This window comes from Anser brachyrhynchus (genome assembly GCF_964034855.1).
Source record: "Anser brachyrhynchus genome assembly, chromosome: 25".
NCBI lineage: Eukaryota > Metazoa > Chordata > Aves > Anseriformes > Anatidae > Anser > Anser brachyrhynchus.
Window position 1 is genome coordinate 2,805,191 of NC_137718.1, and position 22,545 is coordinate 2,827,735.

At 69.1% G+C, this 22,545-nt stretch overlaps 3 protein-coding genes across 7 annotated transcripts; all 3 read right to left on the minus strand.

Annotated features, from left to right (window-relative positions):
- Positions 1-88: 88 nt before the first annotated feature.
- On the minus strand, positions 89-4,030 carry C1QTNF5 (C1q and TNF related 5). 2 transcript variants are annotated; one of them, XM_080567925.1, is made up of 4 exons: positions 2,611-2,677; positions 2,436-2,524; positions 1,612-1,844; positions 89-1,158 (listed from the first exon to the last, which is right to left on the minus strand). In XM_080567925.1, exons 3-4 carry the CDS (start codon positions 1,823-1,825, stop codon positions 641-643), a joined length of 732 nt encoding a protein of 243 aa, XP_080424051.1. In that variant the 5' UTR covers positions 1,826-1,844; positions 2,436-2,524; positions 2,611-2,677; the 3' UTR covers positions 89-640. The 2 variants fall into 2 exon arrangements, with proteins under 2 accessions (XP_080424051.1, XP_080424050.1); XM_080567924.1 differs by lacking the exon at positions 2,436-2,524 and having other exon boundaries at positions 2,611-4,030.
- A 91-nt stretch (positions 4,031-4,121) lies between these two features.
- MFRP (membrane frizzled-related protein) lies at positions 4,122-8,520 on the minus strand. The gene is made up of 11 exons (XM_080567918.1): positions 7,293-8,520; positions 6,877-7,038; positions 6,559-6,802; positions 6,347-6,477; positions 6,117-6,242; positions 5,937-6,013; positions 5,664-5,812; positions 5,380-5,510; positions 4,793-4,927; positions 4,544-4,671; positions 4,122-4,478 (listed from the first exon to the last, which is right to left on the minus strand). Exons 1-11 carry the CDS (start codon positions 7,906-7,908, stop codon positions 4,254-4,256), a joined length of 2,124 nt encoding a protein of 707 aa, XP_080424044.1. The 5' UTR covers positions 7,909-8,520; the 3' UTR covers positions 4,122-4,253.
- A 132-nt stretch (positions 8,521-8,652) lies between these two features.
- On the minus strand, positions 8,653-22,527 carry USP2 (ubiquitin specific peptidase 2). Of its 4 annotated transcripts, XM_080567919.1 has the most exons (14): positions 21,032-22,527; positions 19,831-19,905; positions 17,490-18,250; positions 12,001-12,051; positions 11,596-11,719; positions 11,365-11,476; positions 11,175-11,285; positions 11,023-11,087; positions 10,546-10,649; positions 10,391-10,471; positions 10,223-10,301; positions 10,006-10,113; positions 9,761-9,881; positions 8,653-9,678 (listed from the first exon to the last, which is right to left on the minus strand). In XM_080567919.1, the coding sequence occupies exons 3-14, from the start codon at positions 18,207-18,209 to the stop codon at positions 9,591-9,593; spliced, it is 1,764 nt and encodes a 587-aa protein (XP_080424045.1). In that variant the 5' UTR covers positions 18,210-18,250; positions 19,831-19,905; positions 21,032-22,527; the 3' UTR covers positions 8,653-9,590. The 4 variants fall into 4 exon arrangements, with proteins under 4 accessions (XP_080424045.1, XP_080424046.1, XP_080424047.1 ...); XM_080567920.1 differs by lacking the exon at positions 21,032-22,527 and having other exon boundaries at positions 19,831-21,024; XM_080567921.1 differs by lacking the exons at positions 19,831-19,905; positions 21,032-22,527 and adding an exon at positions 19,069-19,776.
- Positions 22,528-22,545: the final 18 nt, after the last annotated feature.

The window sequence follows — 22,545 nt, forward strand, 5'->3', positions numbered from 1 at the left end:
ACCCGCAGCCCCCTGCAGCCCCCCCCCGGAGGGGTCCCAAGCCCCCCCCCCAAGGCAGCCCCCGAGGCAGGGATGCAGCAGGCACAGGCAGGGACGAGGAGCCTTTTATTGCGGGGGAAGGAGGAGAGGGGCGGCCGGAGAAGGGCAGGGGACCTGGGGTGACGGGCAGGGGACCGGGGTGACGGGCAGGGGACCGGGGTGACGGGCAGGGTGCTGCCACCCCTGGGGCAAGGCAGGGCCGTGGCAGGATGGGCCCCTCGCCGTGCCAGCGGCCAGGCAGCCCAGGCTCGCCCTGCACGCAGGGAGAAGCTGGCAGCAGGGGGCCGGGGTGCTGAGCCCAGCCCCGGGGGGGTGCTGCGTGCCGAGGGGGCGATGGTAGGAAACGCAGGGCACGCTTTTTTTTTTCTTTTTTTGCAGCTCGTGCGTCGTGCCCTGGAGCTGGGTGCCCGGGAAAATGCTTAAATCCTGCACGGCGCTACCAGGGGCCGCATCCTGACCAATTCAAGGCGATGCAGCGGAGCAGGGTGAGGATGCTGAGCGTCCCAGCTCCCCTTTGGCCGGACCCTGCCACCTCCCCCCCGGGGGTGCCCACGGCAGGGGAAGGGGCGCGCACCCCCTGTCCCCATCCCCGTCCCCGAGCTCAGGCGAAGACGGCGGAGTTGTGCCAGTAGGAGTAGACGAGGAAGCCGGTGAAGGTGCTGTCCGTCTTGACGCTGGCGTAGAAGCCGATGTAGTCCCCGACGCCCACCTGCACCCACACCTCGTCCTCGGGCTCCAGGCGGACCAGGGCGCCCCCCGAGAGCGAGGTGGGCTTGGGCCAGTTCCCGTAGTACTGGAAGAAGGAGGCGACGGACTGCCCGTTCTTCATGAGGTCGAACTGCAGGCTGGCGCGGTACACGGTGGCGTGGACGGCGAAGTAGTAGAGGCCGGGCACCTCGCAGGTGAACTTGCCCGTGGCCGGGTCGTAGTGGCCTTGCTCGTTGACCAGCACCACGTCGAAGCGGATGGGCTGGTCGGCCAGCGGCGGGCTGCGCGCCTCCGAGCGCTTGGCGCTGAACGCCGAGCGGGGGGCCACCGCGCACTCGCCCTGCGCCCCCTTCTCGCCGTGCACGCCGTCCACGCCGGGGCTGCCTGCCTCCCCGCGGGGACCCGGAGCTCCTGGGACAGGGGATGGGGACAGTGTCAGCTCCGGGGCGCCGTCACAGCTCCCCCAGCCCAGCCCCAGCCCACCGGGGTTTCGGCGTCGCGTGGGTATGGGGTGGTGGGTGCGCGCCGTGGGCAGGGCTTTGCGTGGGGATACGGGGTGTGGGCTAAATGGGGAGCTGAAGAGACCCCCCGAGAGGGTGGGAGAAACCCCCCCCCAGGAGCCAGAGAACGGATGAGGCACCCGCATTTGGGTTCCTGAAGAGGGAGGAGGAAGGGAGGGATGGGGACGGGGGAAATGCGGCAGTGCCAGCAGTGGGGAGCTGCTGACTCCTGCCGGAGCACCGGGTCCTGCAGGCAGGACCAGAGCGGGGGTGGTGGTGGCAAAAAAGGGGCTCTTTTAGGGGATTTGCTCCCCGTTTGGCAACGTAGAGAGGGTCCCCCCTGGTGGGATGTCTCCTTCCTTACCAGGTGGGCCCATCTCGCCCTTCTCCCCCGGCATCCCCATGGCCCCGTCCCGGCCGTCTCGTCCATCTCTGCCTGGCAGACCCTGGCCCCCGTGCAAACCCGGGGTCCCCGGGATGCCCGGCTGCCCCGAGCACAGCCTGGGGATCTTGTTGTCTTCGATCTGCACGGAGCTGCCGAGGAGCCCGAGGAGGAAGAGGAGGAGGAGCAGCTTCATCTCGTCTGCCGTGCGGGGGCTGGAAGGGGGCAGAGAGGCGTAAAGGCTCCGCGGACCCCGGTGCGCAGGGCTCGAAACCGGGCAGGCAACCACCACCCTGCAGCTCCCCCCCTTTTTTCCCCCCCCTCACCATTTCGGCAAGTGCTCAGGGCTGGCTGCACCTGCCGCAGCATCCCCGTTGCCCACCCGCAAGCCAAAACTCCCGGGGGTGCTGTGGCCAGCGGGTGGCACAGGGCGGGGGGGTGGACCCGGGGGACACCCGCAGGAGGCGCCAGCTCCGTGCGTGGGCACTGAGTGGCCGTGCCAGCTTCGTGCCCAGATTTGGGGTGCCGGCGGGGTGCTGCAGCAGGAGGACGACGGCTCTGGCCGTGCGTGGCGGGTGCGGCAGCTCGGGGAGCTCGGGGAGCTCGGGGCTGCGTCGCGGCCCTGCCCTTGGCAGCATCCCCGCGGCCGGCGGCTCCGCTCCGCTCCCGGCTGGCTCCCCGCGGCACGGCCGGCTGGGGCTGCAGCATCCCCGGCTTTACGGGGCCGTGTCGGGACCACCCTGCTGCTGGGACCACCCTGGGGCCGGGACCACCCTGCTGCCCCCAGCCCTTTTTTTTTTGGCTACCGGCACAGCCCCGCGGCCAGCGTTGGCCCTCTCTCCCCGTGGCCTTGCCCTGGCAGAGCCGCTTCTCTTCCCCCTGTTGAACGCGACGGCTGCAACGAGGAGGAAAAAAGGAGGAGGAAAGTGGCTCTCCTCCGTCCCGGTGCCGGAGCTGGGACCCCCGAGGGTCCCCACTCACCGCGGTGCCGCGGCTCCTGCGCTGCGGCTCGGACGGGCTGCGGCTCTTCCTGAGCTCTTCGCTCTGACGAAGGCCCTAGGAGAGGCAGCCTCTCCCCCCCCCCCCCCCCTCCTCCCCACGTCTCTCCTCCCAAACTCCAAAGGAAATCACGGGCCCCGGGAGCCAAAAGCTACAAGACAAGGGGAAAAAAAGAAAAAAGAATCCCCACGGTGTCGGAAGCGCGGTGAGCAGGGGGAAGGGAGAGGCGAGACAAACGGCCGGGCAGGGGGAGGAGAGGCGCGGGGCGAAAACCACCTCTGCTGGAGGCACCCGGGCAGCGGGATGGAGGGAGGGAGACGGGAGAAAGCGGCCGAGGGAAAGCGGAACAGGAGAAAGGGCAGGCGAGGGGAGCCCGGCGAAGGCGGGCAGGCTTGGAGGAGGGAGGTGGAGCCCTCGGTGCCCCGGCTGGCAGCAAGGACAAGGCGAAGTGGGGCATCAGGGCGCACACAAGTAGGCAGTGCCACCCCAGGAGCACCCATGGGTGCTGTAGGAGCCGTCTGGGGGGCGCAGGGCAGCGAGGGGCTGAGCGGGCAGGGATGCGCCGGGCAGGTGCAGGCGGTGGCCGTGCCAGCAGGCAGGGATCCCCAGGGGACCGCGGGCACGCAGCGGTGCTGGGACCATGCCAGGCTTTTTGGGGAGCCCCCCGGCTGCCTTTAACCTGCTCCAGCACCGGGATCACCCAGGGGACACCAGCGGGCACAGCAGGGTGGGTAACACTGCGGGCTGACCCCTCCTGGCCCCGGTGCCCAGGGCTGGGTGCTGGCAGGGGGCCGCCTGGCACCTTGCCCCCCCCCCCAGGTGTGACGGGGCTGTTGTTTTTGGCTAGCTGGCAGCTGGTTTGTGGCCACGGGGCGGTGCCGGGCCTGTGGCCAGCGGGGTGGCCTGGGGCCAGCACGGCCAGCAGGGCCACAGCCCTGGCTGGAGCAGGAGCTCCCTGCCGCACCGCGGGGCTGCCAGCACGAGACCCCCTCCGAGACCCACCCATCGCCTCTCCCCCCATAAACCCCCAGCCCACGGAGGGCACACGAGCAGCCCCTGTCCCCCTGCAGCAGGGGCAGCCTCCCCTGCACCCCGCTATTCCTGCCTGGACCCCCTCCTGCCCTGGCTGCCCTCCCGTGGCCCACGCCTCGGTTTCCCCAGGGGGATCTGGCAGGACCTCTCCAAACGCCCCCCCGCTCCATCGGGTTCCTCAGCAGCTCACACTGTTTATTCTGCTGGCTCTGGGGGCTGGGGGACACGGGGACCCTCCGTTTGGGGGGCATTAACCCATCCACTGCTGGGCTAGCAGCTGCCTGAGGGCTGCAGGAGAGGCTGGGCAGAGCCTGGAGATGCTGAGACACCCACGGGCGCAGCCCCAACCCATGGGCACAGACCCCCCCCCAACAAATCTTCCCCCGTAGCAAGGCTGGGAAGGGGCAGCCCCTCTCCAGGGACTCAGTCCTGCGGGAAATCCCACGGCATTGGGGCACTGAGCGCCAAGAGGATGCCCTGGCCCCAGAGAAAGACACCTTGCGGCTGGGCATTTGCAACGACAGGAGGGTGGGAGGGAGGTTTGGGGCAGGAGGGGGCTCTGGGCGTGCTGCCGCTCCTCTGGCGGTGCGGGCTCAGGGCTGGAAGCACTCCACGGGGTCGTTGGAGTCGGGCAGGATGTTGCAGTTGATGGGCCAGAGGATGCCGAGGAGCCCGAGGGACTGCTGGCAGCGCAGCTCGGCGGCCAGGCAGACGGCACGGCAGGGCTGCAGGACGCCCCCGTCCGGGGTGCATTTGGGCACGAAGAGGCTGCAGATGAGGAGCCGGAGGTGCTGGTAGCAGGCCAGCTCCATCAGCGTCTGCGGGACGGCGGCGGTGAGCGTGGCGCGGGGCAGGGCACCCGTCCCCAGCCCCTTCAGCTCACCTGGTAGTCCTGCAGCACCTCGGCGGCTCCCTCCTGGTCCGGGATGGCCAGCCAGATGTTGGGGAAGGAGGTGGCGTTGTAGCCCAGCCCCAGGCACATCTCCACCTCCACGGGCTCGCAGACAGAGCCTGCCACGGGGAGAGGTGCTGCGCTGCTTGCGGCGGCACCGGTGGGGGGGACTGCTACCAGGGGGTCCCCTGGCCGTGGGTTTAGGGGGAGCGGGGTGAAATCCCCGTGGACGGCACTCACCGAAGGCTGGGTAGGACACCCCAGTGCAGTTGAGCTCGTCGGTGCCGTCGGGGCAGTCGTGCCAGCCGTCACACACCGACTCCAGCGCCCGGCACTCGCCGTTGCCGCAGGAGAACTCGGCGGGGCTGCAGGTCTCTGCGGGGCAGGGGGACAGGGGGACAGGGCGTGGGCACGATTCTGGCTGCCACCCCTGCTGGGAGTCGGCCAGGTCCCGTGCCTGCTGCTGTCTCTGCCCTCGGTCACCGGCGGGGGACGTGCAGATGAGTGGCTGCCCCCTGGTAGCCGTGGGCTGAGGGTGGCCACCTCTGGGCCAGCTTAGGGGGATCCCGAATTCCCCGGGTTATCTGGGGGCAGCCCGCGGGTGACGGGTCCTGCCTGTCTGCAGCCCCTCCAGGCCCCTCCCTGTGATCAGGATCAATATTTTTTTGGGGGTAATTCAGGTGGGAAAGGGCCCCGGGGGACCTGCAGCCCAAGCTCTGCCCCGAGCAGGGCCAGCTGTGGGGCGAAAGCCCTGGCTTTGTTCAGCCTTGGCCTTGAAACCCCGCCGAGGACAGAGCGCCCAGCCTGCCCCCTGCCGTGCCACCTACTCTCCGTGGCATTGCGGGCCTGGTAGGTGGCGAAGAACCCGTCGTCTGCTACTCCCTCGTCCGCCACGAAGAGCACGGTCATGACGTGGCGCGAGGAGGTCAGGGCAGGTGGCAGCTGGTGGCCGCAGAACCTGCAGGGCCACGGGGCAAAGGATGGGGTCAGAGGGGCGGCGGGGCCAGCCAGCACATCCCCAAATCCTGTTCGCTATCAGCCCGTCTTCGCCAGCCCTCCCCGTGCCTCGGTTTCCCCGGCTGAGCCGCGGGAGGTGGATCCGTCGGGGTACCTGCCCATGAGGCTGGCGGCCCCGGTGCCGGCGCTGTCGTGCACCTCCACGAAGTCGAAGCTGCAGTCCTCGTGCGGCTCCAGGCTGAAGTTGTGGAAGCGCAGGTCGACGACGTGGCCCACGGGCACCGAGATCTGCCAGAGGCACAGCTACCGGGGCAGCCGTGGACACCGTGAAGCCGGGCAGGGGCACCCGCTCTCCCCGACGGGAGGAAGCCTTCCTCCCCGCCTGCCCTCCTCCTGCTCCTCCTCCCACCACCACCCGTCCTCTCACCTGCTGGTGTGGGTAGGGCTGGGGATGGCTCGGGGTGGAGAAATGCCCCTCCAGGGCTGTCAGCGGGCCCCCGCACTCTGGGGACACACACACCGTGTGGCTGTACCCCCGTCCCCTCTCCCTCCACCCCATCTCAAACCCCCCCGGTGCTGCGGAGGGGGCTGCATGCTGCCGGCCCACCTTTGTGCTTCAGGCTGCAGTTGGCCTCGTCGCTGCGGTCCTCGCAGTCGTGGAAGCCGTCGCAGACGAAGCCCAGGTGGATGCAGAGCCCCCGGTCGCACAAGTGCTCGTCCCAGGCGCAGCTCTCTGCGGCACGGGAGGCGGGTGTCTGGTGGCGGTGCCCTGCGCACCCCCTGCCCCAGCCCCCCCGGGGGTTTTGGGGGGCGATCCCACACTGGGGGGGTGCTCACTCTCATCGGGGGCCACGGCACGGTAGCGGGCGCTGAAGCCCGGGGCGCCCACGCTGCCGTCGGAGACGAAGGTGACGCGCAGGAGGTTGGAGTTGGTGTTGAAGGTCGGGGGCACCACGTTGCCGCAGAACCTGGGGGCAGCAGCTGGCGGTGGCACCGCTCGCCCCCCCCCCCCCCCCCGGGGGGATGCCGAACCCCTTCCCGCGTCCTACCTGGTGGTGCCCCCCCGGGCCGGGGCAGGATCCGTGCCGCCGGCCCCTTGCTCCTCATAGAGCTCCAGGCGGTCGAAGAGGCAGGACGCGGTGCCCTCCACGCTGAACGCCTCCATCCGCAGCTGGATGGCGAGGCCGGCAGCCACCTCGATGCGCCAGACGCAGAGCGCGTGGGGCGGGTAGGGGCCGGGGTGGTTGGGGGAGCTGAAGGAGCCCTCGGGGCCCCGCAGGGTCCCACCGCAGGCTGCGCGGGGACAAACGGCACGGCGGTGAGCCGGCGCCACGGGACATCGCCGTGCCGGCGTGCACGGGACTTACCCGGTGGCGGCGTGCTGGCTGTAGGCAGCTGGCTCCGGGTTGGGGTGGCGGCTGTTTGGGGGGCCGGGGGGGGTCTTGGGGTGGGTGCTGCGGTGGTGGCGGCGGTGCCACGGGCGGGCAGGGCTGCGGCGGGGGAGCTGGGTGGCCGTGGGGACCTGAGCTCTGCGCCCAGGGGAAGAATTGCTGCAGGATGGGGAGGGGGCTTGGGAAGCCCACCTAGCCCCATGTATCGGGTCCCACACTGCTTTCACTGTGTCCTGGTGAGACCCTCCCCGGTCCTGCACGTGGGGACCCCCCTTCCCGGGGAGGTGCAGAGCAGGACGGGTGTCCTCACCGTGCCCCGAGCCCCCTCGGAGCCAGCTCCGTGTCCCCAGCCCCACGGACACGGCACGCCCTCCCCCCGGCCCGGCACTCACGGTGGATGACGATGGCCAGCAGGAGGGCGATGAGGAAGAGGAGGACGGCGCTCATCAGGGCCACGCAGAGCCAGGTGAACCTGCAGTCGGCCCGGTACCGCCAGCCCGCCTGGCCCCACAGCTGCCGGCCTGCGGGAGGGCGAGGAGAGCGGGCAGAGCAGGGTGCTGCCGTGCCCCCACCCTGCCACCCCCCTGCCCGGCTGGCCGAGCCCAGCCTCTTGTCCCCCTTGGGACCCTCTTGTCCCCCCTCGGACCCTCTTGTCCCCCCTGGGACCCCCAAGCAGCCCCACACCCCGGTGATGAGCTCCCCACGGGTGCTCCCGGTGGCCCCATGGACACGGGCGCGCGTACAAACCCCAGGCAGGTACCGAGGACATCCCGGGGCGACGCGGGGCTGATCCTGTCCTTGTCTGGGGACGTTTCCGGGGGCTCCTCGCCCTCGAAGACGGGGTTGCAGAACTCGGTCTGCACAAAAGGCGGGCGGCACCGCAGGGGTGGCGTTGTGGGGACACGCAGGTGGCCGTGGGGGACCCATCGGGCAGCTCCCCGACCCCGGCCCTACCTTGCTGTGGTCCAGAGCCTCGGGGCAAAGCGTGATTTCGGTGAAGTCCTTCATGGCAGCAGGCGGTTCCCAGCACGGTTAAAATCCTCCCTGCTGTGCCATGTCCCCAGGCACGGCCACCCGTTGTGCCACCCGCGCCTCCCCGCCTGTCCCCATGGCACACACCGGGCAGCCTGCACCAGCTGCGCCCCGTGGAGACCCCAAAACCGTGTGCGGGGAGCCCTGGGCGGCCCCGTCCCCTCCGCCGGCCCCTTCCCCCTGCCCCGTTAATCCAGCTCAGCTGAGGATGCCGAGGTCAGGCCCTGGCACGGAGATCCAGCATCTTAAAGGGGAAAGTGTGCTCGCTCCGGAGCTGGGAGCCCGTCCCACAGCCTTTAGGGAGCCTGTTTTGGGGTGCACGGAGGCGCTGCTTGGTTTTCCTGGTGCCCCCAGCTGTCCCCAAAGGGGCTGTGATGGGGAGCCCGGGCTGAGCACCTCCCTCCTGCCCCCACGTCTCCTTGTGCTGGATGTCTGAGCCCCAGCACCCCTGTTCCCGCTGCCCCTTAATGCCCGGGTGCCGGCCCCGTGCCTGAGCCGGGCAGAAAGGGGCCTTTGTTCAGCGGCTTTGGGGGCAGAGCGCGGGTGCTGGACGACTGGAGGAGAAGGAAAGGCTCCCCCTGCCCCAGGAACCGGGGGCCACCACCTCCCCATGTGTCCCCGTGGGGTGCTGGCTCATGGTTGCTCCTCATCCTGCCTCAGTTTCCCTGCTGCTCCCGTCCCTCTCCTGGTGGCGCAGAGCCAAGCACACGCACACGACGCTCCGTTCCAGCTGCAATTTATTCCTGCACGAGTCTCCCTTGTACGAGACACATCCTGCCCATCTTGCTTACACAGTAAACGAGCCACCTGCCCAGCAGCAGCGCTGCCCCAGCCTGGGACCTCGGGCAGGGCGGGATGGGGGGGGGAGAATAAATTAGAGAAAAGGCTAAAAAAGGCCACTGGCGTTCGCTAGCCGGAGGACGGAGCAGCGGGGCCAGAGCGGGGGGACGAGCATCCCCGGGGGGGCTCCTGGTTTCGGGGGGAAGAAAGCCCCGGTTGCAGACGGTCCTGGGGAGCTGCTGTCCCGTCCCCCCCCCCGCAGGACGGATGCCCCCGTGCCACCCCGGCGCCCCCCGAATGGTTTAAGGCACCGTCGTATGAGGAGGCAGGTGAACACCCACCCGCAGCATCCCCGGCTGCAAAAAGTCCCGACCGCTCCGGACAAATTCCTCCCTCGGGGTCCATCGGTTGGGGCCTGAACTCGGGCTGCTCGTGGAGCACAGGAGGAGGCCACCGGAGGGCTGGAGTCCTTGGCTGGGAGGTTTGGAGCAGCTCACGGATCCTCCGGGGCGGACGAGCAGTGCCAAGAGGGGTGCTGGAGGCACCGCGGGTCCCCGGCGCCGGGTGCTCCCCGTGGGAGCGCAGCTCCTGGCCCCACGCCCACCGAGTCCCTCGCTCGGTGCTTTTTATTACACAGCAAAAAAAGACCAAAAAAAAAAAAAGAAAAAAAAAAAGAAAAAAAACCTACCCCAAGGTAAAAACCAACCGCCGGGAGGGTGCCGGAGCTGCCTGGGTCCTGCCCTCAGCCCGCAGCTGGGGGGGTTTGCTCCTGGCTGCCTCCTGCTGCAGCCCCTCCGAGACTCCAAGCTGCACCCAGGGGGGGGCGAAAAGCCAAAATCCTGGGGGGTGTCCAGCTCCGGGGGGGATGCCCGGGGAGGCTACATGTGGGAGGACGGGCTGGCCAGCTCGTAGAACAGCAGGTAGGCGTCGCTGCTGCGGACGTGGCTGGAGGACATCGGGGTGACGCTGCAGGGACGGGAGACGTGCCATGAGCGGCGGGGGGTCCCATGCAGTGCTCCCCCCCGTTGTCCCCCCCCAAGGGCCTCACCGGGAGTCGTTGAAGCTGTGCCACTCGCCGGAGACGGGGCTCTTGCAGTAGGCGGTGTAGTGTCCCCCCATGGTGGTGCCCGAGTGGTTGGAGACGGCGTAGAGGTTGTAAACGGCGTGGTCTGCGGGCGGCGAGGGCGGTGCTCAGCGGGATTGCCCCCCCCCCCCCCCCCGAGGGTCTGCGGCCCCCACCCCAAACCTCTGCCCCCTCCCAAGGACCCCTCCGGGCACGGCCCCGGCACTCACTGCAGCTCTGCGAGGCGAATTCCCGCAGGTCCAGGTCCTTCAGCTGGAAGTTGACGAAGGTGGTGAGCTTGCTCGCTCGTATCCTGGCCTCCGAGAAGCGCTTTAGGTCTTGGGGGGGGGCAGGTTAAGGAGGTGGGGAGCCAAAGGGGAGCCCCCCCAAAAAGCCCCCTCCCTCCACCAGCATCCCCCCACCCCGGGCCTGCGGCGCAAAGGATACGAAGCACCAGGATCTTGGGGAACTTCTGGATGCTGAATTTCTTCGTGCACCTCGTCCTGGCTTTGCAGCGACAGCACGTCTGCGGGCAGCAAACAACACGAGCAGCGGGGTGAGGGCTCAGCCTGCCCCCCGTAAGCCCCCCCGTGCCCCCACCCCACGCCCCCGTACCGGTTTCTCGTCCCCATCCAGCACGTCCTCTTTGGTGAAGAGCCGGAGGCAGTCCATGAGCGTCACCTCGCCGTAGCCTTTCTGCAGGAGCAGGGGGCGGTCAGGGGCAGGGAATGCAGGGCGGGGGGCTTGGGGGGGCAGCGGGGACCCCTCACCTTGGGGATGGGCAGGGAGAGGTCCCAGAAGGGGTCGAAGGCTGTGGAGCAGTAGCCGCACTCGCTGCAGGTCAGGGAACTCTTCAGCTGCCCGACGAAGAGGTCTGGGGGCGAAGGGATGAAAAAGGGTGGGATGAAGAGGGGTGGGATGAAGAGGGATGAAGAGGGATGGGATGAAGAGGAATGGGACGAAGAGGGATGGGATGAAGAGGGGTGGGATGAAGAGGGGTGGGATGAAGGATGGGACGAAGAAGGATGGGACGAAGAAGGATGGGACAAAGAAGGATGGGACGAAGAAGGATGAGAAGAAGAAGGATGGGATGAAGAAGGACGGGATGAAGAAGGACGGGATGAAGAAGGACGGGATGAAGAAGGACGGGATGAAGAAGGATGAGAAGAAGAAGGATGGGATGAAGAAGGATGAGACCCCCAGCCCCCAACCCATCCCTGCCCGCCTCTCCCCAGCGCCCTGCTCACCGCTAACCCGGCTGTCCTCCCGCTCCTGGTACCTCCTCCACATCTGGCGGCTCTTCTCGTCGTCGCTGCGAGGTGGAGAGGCAGAGTGGTGCTGAGCGCTGCTGCTGGCACCCGCGGGCAGCCCCCGGCCCCCTGCCCCAGCGCTCACTTACGGGAGGTGGTCCAGGGTGTCGGCGCTGGCCCGCGGCCGCACCAGCACGCGGTTCACCTCGCCGTGCAGCCCATCGAGGAGGAACCTCAGGAACTCCTGCGCGTCCTGCTGGCTGCGAGACGGGGGGTCACGGGCGGTGAGGGGCTGGGCAGGGGGCTCGGCACCCTCTCCCCGCCGCCCACAGCCCCTACTTGTAGCCGACGAAGCGGGGGGCGTATCGCTGGATCTGCGTCTTGAACTCGGAGGGGCTCACGCTGTCGTTGGGGGACGAGGTCCAGAGCAGCTGGATCAGCTTGGCGAATTCTGCGTGCGGAGACGGGGCTCAGCGCCACGGGGACGGGGATGGGTGTCCCGTGGATGTCCCCGTCCCCTGTGTCCCCCCAAACCTGGGGGTGCACGGCCGGCGGGGGGGGTGCCGTTACCTGCCATGAGCGCGGTGCGCATGCGGCTGTTGTTGTTGAGGTCCCGCAGGTACTGGTTCTGCAGGCAGTAATCCCGCAGCTCCCTGGTGTTGCTCAGGCACTGCAGGATGGAGTTCATGAAGCACTGGGGGAGGCAAAGGGAAAAAGAAAAAACCATGGCAACGGGAGGCGGAGGGAGGCGGATGGCGATGGGGGGGACACCCGGGGAGGGTGGGCAGAGGATGGGGACAAAGCAGGACGGAGAGCGGGGACCCCCCCGTCCTCCAGCACTATTGGGAGTGGGGTGTGGAGCTCCTGGAGCGAGAACGTGGGTCTGGGGGCGAGGGAAGGGACGGGGTGCCCGACACCCCCCAGCTGTGCCCGCTGAAGGACACGGTGCGAGCCAGGAGCCCCGCGAGCACTCACCGTGTTGCCCAGGTTCCGCAGGCCGGTCAGCCCCTGCACCGCCTTGGAGCTCTGCGGAGAGAGGGAGCAGGGCTGAGACGGGCTGGCCATGAGGGCCACCAGCCCGTGGGGTGACCAGCACCCGCGTGGGGCAGCCCCCAGGTGGGCACAGAGCAGGGCCGGCACCGCGGCTGCTCCCGGCGCCGGCTGAGTGCAGGACGGTGGCCGAGGACCCGTCCTGGTGCTCAGCTCCCTGTCCCGGGATGACACCCGGGGCTCAAAGTCCCCCTCGCTACCCCGTGCCCTGGGCTGCGGGCCAGGCTGGCCGTCCCCTGCCTCCTTTGTGCCCCGGGAAGCTGGGGGTGGCATCGCCCCACGGTGCCCCACGGTTGCTCATCCCCTCCAGGACACCCCATACCAGCACCACGCGGATTTGTGCACGGCTCCTTTGTGGGATTAAATCCAGCGAGGGTGCTGCAGGGTGCACCCCCGGGTCGGTGCCGGGGCAGCCCTGCTGACGGTGCCCCCCACCCAGCTCCCGCCGGTTGCTGCGGGTCCTCCCGCGGGTGCCCGCCCGGGCTGCCTGCTCCGGGCGTGAGGAGGGGGAGGAGGAGGAGAGGAGGGGGCCCAGCAGCTCTGAAATAGCAGCAGCTGGTGCGTGTGTGGGAGGTGCTGAGCACCCAGCCCTGACAGCAGCCCAAAATAACCCAGATACAGTTACACGTGCGCCTTAGCGATGGTGCAGGCATCACCCACCGCAGGGCCACCGGCACCGGCGGGCACCCAGGTGCCTTGTGTGGGCACACGCGGCTCTGCAGGGCAGCCCCGTGCCCCGGCGGGGTGCTGGCCCCGTGTCCCAGCACCCTAAATCCCTGCGGAGGTGCCTGTGCACCTCCTGTCCCCGCTCTGGGAAGGGCACGGTGGCAGGCAGGGTGGCAGCAGCTCGTGGTGGCTACCCTGGTTGTACCCCCCAGGACGCTGCCCACCCGCTGCTCCATGCCCCAGGAGGGACCAGGGTGCGGGTGTGGGCGCAGACCCCATGCCCCTGCCCGCTGCCTGGCCCCGCAGGGCACGGAGCAGCCCCAGGAGCTGGACCCCCCCACGCCGTGGCACCAGCCCGCCTGCACCCGGCTCTGATTCCAGCCCCTGCTCAGTTTTTTCCCTCCCCTGGGTGACTCAACTCCAGCTAATCCCCCTCGCCCGGCCTGGGTGTTATCTAGGACACGGCGCTGCTCGGAGGCGGCGGAGGAGAGCTGGCTCACGCGGCGGCGGCGGCTGGGGACTCCCCGAGGCTGCACTGCGGGAGGGGGACGGGGGACAGGGCGCAGGGGATGGGGACGGGGGACAGGGGCCGGGCTGTCGCGCTCCATCCACTTGCCAAGCACCCGCCGGGGCAGCGGGACGGCCGGGGCAGCTGTACTTACATAAATGCCCAGATCCTGCCCCCCTGCCCCATGACGTCTCCAAGGAGGGGGACCCACCGTGGGCTGCGTGGCTCTGGGGACAGCCAGGCTCGCCCCGGTGGCACCGCCACGGCACTGGTGTGGCCACCAGCAGCCTCCTCGCACCGGCCAGCCTGGGGCACGGGACTTGGCCAAGGTCACCGCAGGGGCAGGGCTGGCACAGGGACCCCGGACACGTGCTGCCGCCTCCCCTCCTGCCCCCTGCTTGGGGCAGCGCCGGGGGCTGCCGGGCTCCCCAGTTCTGCTGCCAGCACCCGGTGGCACCCATGGGTGCCAGCCCCGCGCCCCCCGTCCTGCAGCAAGGGGCACCCCGAGGGGCAGCCGAGGGGGACCCGAGCTCCCCGGGGAGCGCAGGGGTCACCCCCTCCCGGCACCCCCTCCTCTGCCCCCCAGGCTCCGAGCTCGTACCTTGGTCTTGTTGAGGACGAGCCCGACGAAGGTGGAGACCAGCAGGGACCCCGGCATGGAGGCGCGGGGGCGCAGCTCCTTGTGAAGGTCGGGGAGCGCGGGGGGCTCCTCGGGCAGCGTCACCGTGTACGAGTCCCTCATGGCTCCCCTCCCGGGTGATCCGAGACGGCGAGGGGCGGCTGCGGCCGGGGGGGGCCGCGGGGACCCCCTCTCCTTGGGCCGGCCAAGGTCGGGGGCACGGGGTCAGGCGGCCGGCCTTGCCGGGGCACCGCCGTGGCCGCGCGGTTGCGGTGCCGGAGCCGGTGCCGGCTCTCGGGGCTGACGGCACCTGAGCAGAGCTCTGACATCAAATGGGTGGAGAGGCGGCAGCAGCAGCAGGGCTCCGTGACGGCCAGCCCCCGCCGCACCGCGTGGTACAGCGAGCCGGAGAGCCAAGGGGGCCCGCGAGGGGCGGCCGTGCCCGCCGGCCACGCTCTCGCCACGCCGAGACCACCGGGGAGGACGCGGGGAGCAGCCCCCTGCCCCCTGCCCTACAGCTCCCTGCGCTCTGGGGATCCGTCCTGCCACCGCTGCGGGGCTGGAGGGGGTCTGTATCACACGGCAGACCCCCCTCCTGTGCCTCCCCAAGCTGATGGGGAGCAGCCCCCAGCCCCAGAGTGCCCGGAACGGGGCTGCAGCCGAGTGGGATTTGGGATCGGGATTTGGGATCGCGGGCACACGCGCTCCCCGCAGGGACAGCAATAGGCTCCCCGCGGTGCTGCTTCGGGGAGAACAGCAGGCAGTGCGTAGCCCCCCGCTTTGGGGGGCTGCTTTAGGGCCGGGCTCGGAGGTATTTCACCGTCTGCTTCCCTCCACCGAGGCAAAACCCCCGCAAAGCCTGCGTGGGGCGAAGACCCCCCCCCGCTGTGATCGGAGCGCAGGGGAAACTGAGGCACGGTGCGGGCAGGGCTCCAGCTCTGCCCCTGCAGCAAGGGCAGGTGCGGAGGCTGGCAGGGAGCCCGGCTCTCCTGCGGCCTCGTCCTGCGCCTGCCTCCGCTTCACCCCGCTGACCGCAGCCGGGCGAGCGCCCGCTGCGTGTGCCCGGGCGTCCTGGGGGGAAATTTCCACGGGCAGGGAGCGCAGCAGGGCTGCTCCGGGGCTGGATGGAGCCCTCCAGCCTCGCCGGGACGGAGGCGCCGAGCGGGGGCTGCTTTATCCCGTGCCACCCCCGTGCCGCCCGCAGCCAGCGGTGCTCTGTGCGCCGCGGCGCGCATTCGGCACAGCCGGTGGAGGGGCTGGAGGGGGGGGGGGGGAGGAGGGAAGGAGACTATTTTTGGCACCAGCAGAAATATCTGAGGAGGCATCTTGCAGCGTTATTCATCTGCAGGGCCAGGGCTTTTTGCATCACAACAGGATGCTTGTCGTAATCCTCGCTTGCGGGTAGATGTATATATATATATATGTACCCCCCCCCCGTGGTGTGTACGCTGTACACACGCAGGGACGCAGCGTGCGCACCCCACGGGGCTCACGCTGGTGGCGTGGGTGCCCCACAACTTGTGGGTCCCTGCCAGGGCCCTGGGACCGTGGCACAGCACCCCAGGGTGCTGTGCACGCCAGGCTCCGCTCTGGCCCTGCAGCCCAGCGCACTGCTTGGGGGCAGGATTGGGCCTGCTGCACGCCCCGGGCGCTGTGTGGGTGCTGGTGCAGAGCTCCCCGGGGATGGGATGTGCCGGCTGAGCCGGCTCCACGACAAGAGGGGTGGCATTTGGCCGTGTCCCGTGCCGAAAATCATGCCCTGGTGACTTCAAGTGCCCTGGGAGCACGGTGCCCTCCAGCTGGAGCAGCGTGTGGGCTCCTGGGGCAAGCTGGAGCTGGAGAGCAAAGGAGCCGGCGACCTGTCCTCAGCTCTCCCCTCCCCAGCAGTGACCTTCTGCCACGGGCAGAGGTTGACACGGGCCCGGCTGGCACCACGAAGGCAGGGACAGGGCTGGCCACAAGCCAGCACCGTCAGCAGCCCGGGATGGGGCTGCGGAGAGCTGCCGGTGTTCCTGTGGGTGGCTCTGGCCTCCCGACCCCGCATCCACGCAGGGCGGTTAATGGGGCGGCACAGCTCCGGTCCCACCCTTCCCGGCACCACGGCCGCTGGCTGCAGCCTCCCTGTGCCCTGTGGAGTGGTAAACTGAGGCACGAGGCCATGGGGGGGGCACAGCTGGCCGTGGGCACCCTCATGTCCCAGCTGCAGGCTCCTCTGCTTCGCTTCCCGCAGTGCCAAGGCAGGAGGTGGCTGGGAGCAGGCACGGGGCCAGCCCCTGCCATGCCCTGGCTCCAGCAGGATCGGGTGCTGCCGGCGCTGCCCCCGGGGCCGGGTAATGGGGCAGAACTGATGGCAGTGCCGGGGCTGCAACGCGCCCTCGTTTCCGGCACCTGGCATGCCCGCGGGCACCTGCAGCCCGTTTTACGACCGGTACGTTCGCTTCCCAGCTTGGGAACGGGGGGGAAAAATGCACAGGAATGGAAAATAGCAGGTGTATGCATTAAAGCACCGGGGAAACCTAAGCCAGTGTCACCGATCGGGCCTTTCCTCCTGCCCTGCCCCTACCCAGCACCCTGTGCCAGCTGCCGAGCCCCGCTCGCCTTTGGCACCCCTTGGGTGGCAGGGGCAGGGTGGGCAGGGGTGCAGGGGCAGGGTGGGCACGAGGAGGGGGTACCCAAAACGGGGCACTGACAGATGCTGGCGGGGGGCTGCAGCAGCAGAGAGGGGTTAAGGCAAGGGAGAGCACTGCCAGGAGGCGGCACAGCACCAGCTGCAGCTCCCGGTGGCCTCTCCTCCCTGCCCCACACCTCGCTGTGCCTCCCCAGCCCCACCAGTGCTTCTGGCTGCTCATGGCAACCCTGCCCAGCACCCTGCTCGCTCCTCAACTTCTCCATCCCATGGCAGGGGCCAGGCCTTGAGGATGCTCCACAGCCTTTTTCCCAGCCCCTCGGGCATGTGGGGGCTTGGGTGGGAAGGGACAGAGCCCCTCGTCCTGCTCTTGGGGAGCGGAAGGGAACCCCCAGCCCTTATCCTCCCTGCTCGGTGGGATGGAGCCGCGGGGAAGCACCGGGCAGGTCAGACCCTGCTCGGGGGGAGACCGACCTTCAGCGTGGGGTGGAAAGAGAGCGGGAGGCAGCACGGGCACAGCCTGATGGCTTCTTGGAAGGGAAGCCAAGTGGAAAATTACCAGGCTGCTGCTGTGCACGCCTGAGCAGGGCTGCGTGCGTGGTGCCTGCTCCCGGCCCGGGCCGAGGCTCTGGGGATGGTGCAGCACCGATTTGGACCTGGGGCCCCGAGCGCCACCACCGAGTGTGATGGAGCAGCCACTGCTGCCAATGGTGGCCCTTGGAGCCGCTGGGGACAGGGAGCAGACAGAACCGGGCCTGCTCAGCCCTGGGCACAGCCAGCTGCTTGGGGACACGGCTCCAGCACGGCGCATGCACGTGGCGGTGCATGGGGCACGCACCCAGGCGGGTTTGCATACAGACGGCACAAAACCAGCAGCACAGACGGAGACCCCAAAGGGGAGCGCACGATTTCCTTCAGCCCCCTGGCTCAGCACGAACCCGCACGGCCCACGCACCCCACCAGCCCTGTCCCCCCCCCCATGGCGCACCACGTACCGGGGTGTCGGGGCCAGAGGTGCCGCCGTAGCCGTCACTCCTCTCGCAGGGCTGGCTGGCACCACGGGTGCCGGCAGAGGACAGGGCAGAGCCGAGGGCAGCCTGGGGGGGTCCGGGGGGGCTGCAGGGGAAGCTGCAGTGGCTGCTCTTCCTCCCGCAGCTCTCCAGGTAGTCGCGGACATAGTCGGAGTGTGCGGCGGCCTGGTACAGACCCTGCAGGGCGCCGAACTCCTGGCGGCCCCGGGCACCGGCGCTGGACACGTAGGCGTTATCCGAGGCGCGCAGCCCCGAAAATTCCTGTGCCAGGTCCGAGTGGCTGATGGATTTGCGACGGCTGAGGGGCGCTGCGGTGGACAGGTAGCCTGGGGGGCTGCTGGGGGTCCCCGTGAAGGTGTAGCATGAGCCCCCGCTCAGCCCCCCACCGGGCGGCCGGGGCTGGGTGCGGATGTAAGCAGGGCTCAGGCGGATGCCGGAGTCGGGGTACAGGGGCAGGCGGCCGCTGTCGTAGCCGCTGGTGGGGGACAGCCCGGCGTGGTGGTACCGGGGGGAGGGCAGGTAGCTGGCTTTGAAGCCGATTTTGTCACTGTCGGCGTAGGCCGTGGTCAGGGTGGAGCCGTAGGAGGTGTAGGAGCTGTAGCCGCCGGGCACCTTGCCGTAGGTGGTCTCGGCATAGCGCGACGAGTCGACGTACCGCTTCAGCGTGGAGGAGAGCTGGGACATGCTGGAGGCTGGGGCTCAGCGGGCTCGGCTGGAGGCATCGGCTGCAAGAGAAGAGCCTGGGCTTAGTTTTGGGGGGCTACAATGGGGTGTCCGCCACCGGCACCCACTGGAGAGACCCTGAGGGGGGGCAAGCAGGGAACAACGGGGACCCAGGGGACAGAGAGTGAGGGGTGGCCGCGGCTCCTGCCACCCGCCAGCCCTCCTGGAGAGCTTGGGGCAGCAGGGCACTGCCGGCAGTGCCACCTGGGTGCCTGTGGGCACCTGGCACCACAGGAGGGAGCCCTGGGGCTCTGCTGGGCATGGACGGAGGCGATGGGCACCCATGGGCAGGGGACTGCAGCCGTCACCTCTGCCCTAGCCTTGGCATCCCGGCCACGCTGCCCCATAGCTGTCAGCGCAGAAGTCCTAGCTCTCCATCCCTGCTCCCCATGTGCTGCCTGGTGTCAGGGAGCCACCGAAGTCCTTGCAGCAGCCACAACCCACCCAGGGGCTCTGGGGGCTGTGGGGACAGCCAGGGGTCCCCCCACTGCAGGAGCCTGCCCGTCTCCCCGCCACGCCTGCGCCCAGCCGGCCTGCCATCAATAATTCAGGCCAACCCAGCCCTCGTGGCCCCTGTCACCGAGCACAGCCAGCCCAAAGGGTTGGGTGACAGCACAGCACCGGGTCCCCGTGGGGACTGGTGGCTTCTGCCATGTGTGGAGCAGGAGAGGGGCGTGGGGGGACAAGGACGGAGGCACCTGGAGAAAAAGGGGAGCCAGCCCGGAGCCGGGACAGGGCGGCCAGCCACCCGCACCAGCTTAAGCAGGGGATATTCGAGTTGGAAAAAAGCTTGCTCACGGGCTGAGGGCCGGTCCCCTACCTGTCCTGGGGCCGTGCTCACTCCCCGGGTGCCTCGCGTCCCTTCCCTGTCCGGCCAGCAGCTCATGCGGCTCCGAGAGTCCCCAGTCACCCAGGAGATGACCCCAGCTCCGAGGCTTTTCCCAGCCCCGCCAGGGCGGGCTCTGGCCCCGCTCCAAGCCAGCGCAGAGGTGCCGGGGACGGAGACGGAGCCCGGACCTCAAAATGTGGGGTGCAGCTGGGCTCGGGGATGGGGACCAGAGCCCGGCCACCACGGGATCCTCCCTGCCTGGCCCTGGGCTGCTGCTGCTGCCATTGCCGGGGAGCAGCCGTCCCACAGCGCGGAGGAAACTATTTACAAGCAAGAGCAAGCCGGAGCGCACAGACCTGTTTGGGAACCAAGGCTGAGGGGTGAATAATGTGCTCGCAGGCAAATGCGCCACCGAACACCCGGCTCTCCCCGACCTGGCCGCAGCCGCCCGCCCGCTCCAGCACCGGGAGGACCCCAGAGCTGCTCAGCCAGGCAGGACCCGATACACACCGAGGGGGGTTTGCTATGGGATGTGGGGCCCAGCCAAGGGCTGGCATCCCCATGGGAATTGGGGTGAGGGTGCTGGAGCCCTGGGGCTCCAACGGGTGCCTTCTGGCAGCGGGACCGGTCCCCGCAGGGCACAGCGTGCCCTGGGGATGTGGGGAGCTGGTGGAGGGATGTGGGGTTCGGGAGGGGGAACCTGCCCTGGGCACAGCAGGGAACCCGCTGGCATCACAGGAGGAGAAATCTTACCATGTAGGGCCGCTGTGTCTGCTAGGAGTGCCCGTGCGGTGCCGTCCCCATGTCACATCACAGCGGACCCCAGGGCTGTAGGAGAACAGAGCGTGCCATGAGCCCGGGGAGCCGAGGAGGTGTGAGAAATCCCCGGTTCCTCCCATCGCTTCCTGGGCCCCTCCCTGCCCGTAATAACGCTGAGCTTTCCTGCTGCCTGGCAAAGCCCTGGGGCCGGCACGGCTGAGTCAGGCCTCCTGCACCCTCATCATCCTCCCCGGGGAAGCTGAGGCACAGGAATGTCCGGTCCGCGGCCGCGTGCCCGGGCGCCAGGAGCCAACCCCAAGGGGACCCGGGAGCCCGCTCCTTGGGAGCACATCCCAACCTCCTGCTCCCAACGGGAGCCTCGATTTGGGACGGTGACAGGTCTGCTGGAGAGGCAAACCTTCACCCCGGAGGCTGAGGCAGGCGGGGAAGGCTGTCGTCCTCTCCTGAAGGCCCGGTGCCGGTGGCCCCGGTGGCCGCTGTCCCCCTGGGTGGCCGCGGAGCCCCAGGGCAGGCTCAGCTTACACGGCCCTGGCTCCATGCAGGGAGCTGCGGCACAGCTGCTTCTCGCTTACGCACGCTTGGAGCTGTGTCCCCGTGCCCTGAGACACAATGTCCCAGCCCGGGGGTTACTCGCGAGCTCCCGGCCCTCTGAGGCAGCCGGAGGCACCCTGGGGCCGAGGGGCTGCGGGTCCTGAGCCCCCCGGGATGTCCCTGGCTGGGGGTTTCCCCAACCTGAGAACCCTCCCAGCTCAGTGCACGTGTGCTGGCCGGGCGTCACCGCCGCTGACACATCCCCGCCCGGCTGCAGAACCTGCTGCTCGCCGCTCTCGGGCCGCCCCCCGGGCAGCAAAACCCCAACCCCACGGGGGAACCCTGACGTAGGACCCAACGCCTGTTATTGCTCTGAGGTCTGCGGGTGGAAAAAAAAAAGAAAAAAAGAAGGGACCCGGGGGAAGTGAGCGGGACGTGGCTCTGCCCACCCCAGGGACCGGGAGGTGCCGGGCATGCTGCGGGTTTCCCATAGGATCCCGCTCCCCGGGGACAGCAAGAGCACAAATGTTTCCCCTATAGCTTCACCCAGCTGAAGAGAGAATGGGGGGGATCTTAGGGGTTCTCGCTGTCATCTCACAGCCCTCTCCCCATGGCATTTTCCCCTAATGGGCCCTCTACTCACCGGTGTGCTCAGCGGGGCGTGCGCTCAGGGGCGCGAGGCCGGCGTGGTGCTCATGGGGCGACGCCGAGCTGGGGGAGCCGCTGCTGACTCCTCGGGGCGCTCCCCTGGGGCCGGAGCAGAGCGAGGGGTTTTTGGGGTGCCGACGGCAGGGTCAGGCCACCCTGGGGCTCGGCTCCTCCACCCGGCTGGGAGCGGGCGCAGTGGCTGGAGGGGCCGTGCCGGAGGGCTGCGGGGCCGCGTTAAAACGCCACGGCAGAAATTCAGGGCTCAGGTTACCGGCTAGATAAATATAGTGCCTTTATCTGACCTCGCAGGGCACACGAATGCTCCTCTCGCATTCCAGCCGCACCGAGGCTTAAAGGGGACGTGAGCCTCAGGGTGGCCCACGGCAAGGGGAGCCTAGGAGGGGAGGCCGGAGAGGCACGGGGCGCTCTGGGAAGCACAGAGGATGCCTGAGGGTAAGCGCGGGGAGAGGGGCTTTTGGGAAGGAGGTGGAGGTCCAGGAGGAGAAGGTGGGCAGGGGGAGGAAGGAGGGGATGTAGTCTGCGTTTTGCTCCCTGCTGGGAAAAGCCGCGGGGATAAGAGGCCCCCCTGGCCTGCAGCAGAGCAGGAGTGGGCCAGGACCACCCTCTGCCCCCCATGGCTCCATGGGGACACTGGGGGACACCGGGGGACATCAGGGCACAGCCCCCAGCACCGCTCCCTGACGCCTGACCCACCCAGGGCGGCTCGGCCTCGCGGTGAGCCGGCACCTCGGTGGCTGTGACTCAGCCAGCACCTGCTGACGATAATTAGGCGGGATGCAATTAGGCTGGCATTTTCCTCCTGCCCGGCTCCAGCCCCGAAACAGGGAGGGCCACGTGAGGCTGGCGTCTGCACCTGGGTGTGACTCCTGGAGGCTGCTGTGGGGTCATCAGCGGCGTGAGGGGTGGTGGCACGACCCTAATCCCAAACCTGGGGGTGAGCGCATCCCACAGTCCATGGTTCTTGGGGCAGCCTCTGGATCCCGTGCAGGGAGCAGCGCGTGGCTGCTCCCGGCTGCTTTAGGAGCTGCCGGAGCCCTTGGCATCCCCAGGGGCATCACACGGGCGCACGCAACACACACGTCAGCAGGCACGCGGGAAGGACCCTGGCACGGCACGCTCACCGCCCCGGGGCCGGGAGCTCCGGGTCGCGCCCGCACGCCTGGCCCCGCTCACACGCGGTCCCTGCCCGCGGGATGCTGGGGCCAGGGCTGCCTCCATGGGCACGGCTCCACCACAGCGGGCAAGGCAGGATGGAGACGGGGTCAGGATGGAGATGGGGTCAGGATGGAGATGGGGTGCCAGAGGAGCCCATGTGCGTGGCGTGGGGATGCGGACACAGGGTGCATGGTGGTACCTACCCCGCTTCGCCCCTCTCCCGGCACCGCAGGCGGCCCCAGCCCTGAGCTCACAATAGGGTTGGTGGGATGGAATGGGGTGGGATGGGGACACGGGGCTGTGTCACCCCCCCCCTACAGGCAAGCCTTCCTT

Bases quoted from the DNA above. Each gene is read 5' to 3' on its own strand.
- C1QTNF5 (XM_080567924.1), bottom strand. From the start codon at position 1,825: ATGAAGCTGCTCCTCCTCCTCTTCCTCCTCGGGCTCCTCGGCAGCTCC. The intron at 1,159-1,611 runs GTAAGGAAGGAG...CCCCTGTCCCAG, and splicing joins GGGCGAGATGGGCCCACCTG to GAGCTCCGGGTCCCCGCGGG.
- MFRP (XM_080567918.1), bottom strand. From the start codon at position 7,908: ATGAAGGACTTCACCGAAATCACGCTTTGCCCCGAGGCTCTGGACCAC. The intron at 4,672-4,792 runs GTGAGTGCCGTC...TCCCCGTGGCAG, and splicing joins GGTGTCCTACCCAGCCTTCG to GCTCTGTCTGCGAGCCCGTG. The intron at 4,479-4,543 runs GTGAGCTGAAGG...GCCGTCCCGCAG, and splicing joins AGGTGCTGCAGGACTACCAG to ACGCTGATGGAGCTGGCCTG.
- USP2 (XM_080567919.1), bottom strand. From the start codon at position 18,209: ATGTCCCAGCTCTCCTCCACGCTGAAGCGGTACGTCGACTCGTCGCGC. The intron at 10,650-11,022 runs GTGAGCAGGGCG...CTTCGCCCCCAG, and splicing joins GGAGGACAGCCGGGTTAGCG to ACCTCTTCGTCGGGCAGCTG. The intron at 9,882-10,005 runs GTGAGTGCCGGG...CGCCGCCCGCAG, and splicing joins ATTCGCCTCGCAGAGCTGCA to ACCACGCCGTTTACAACCTC.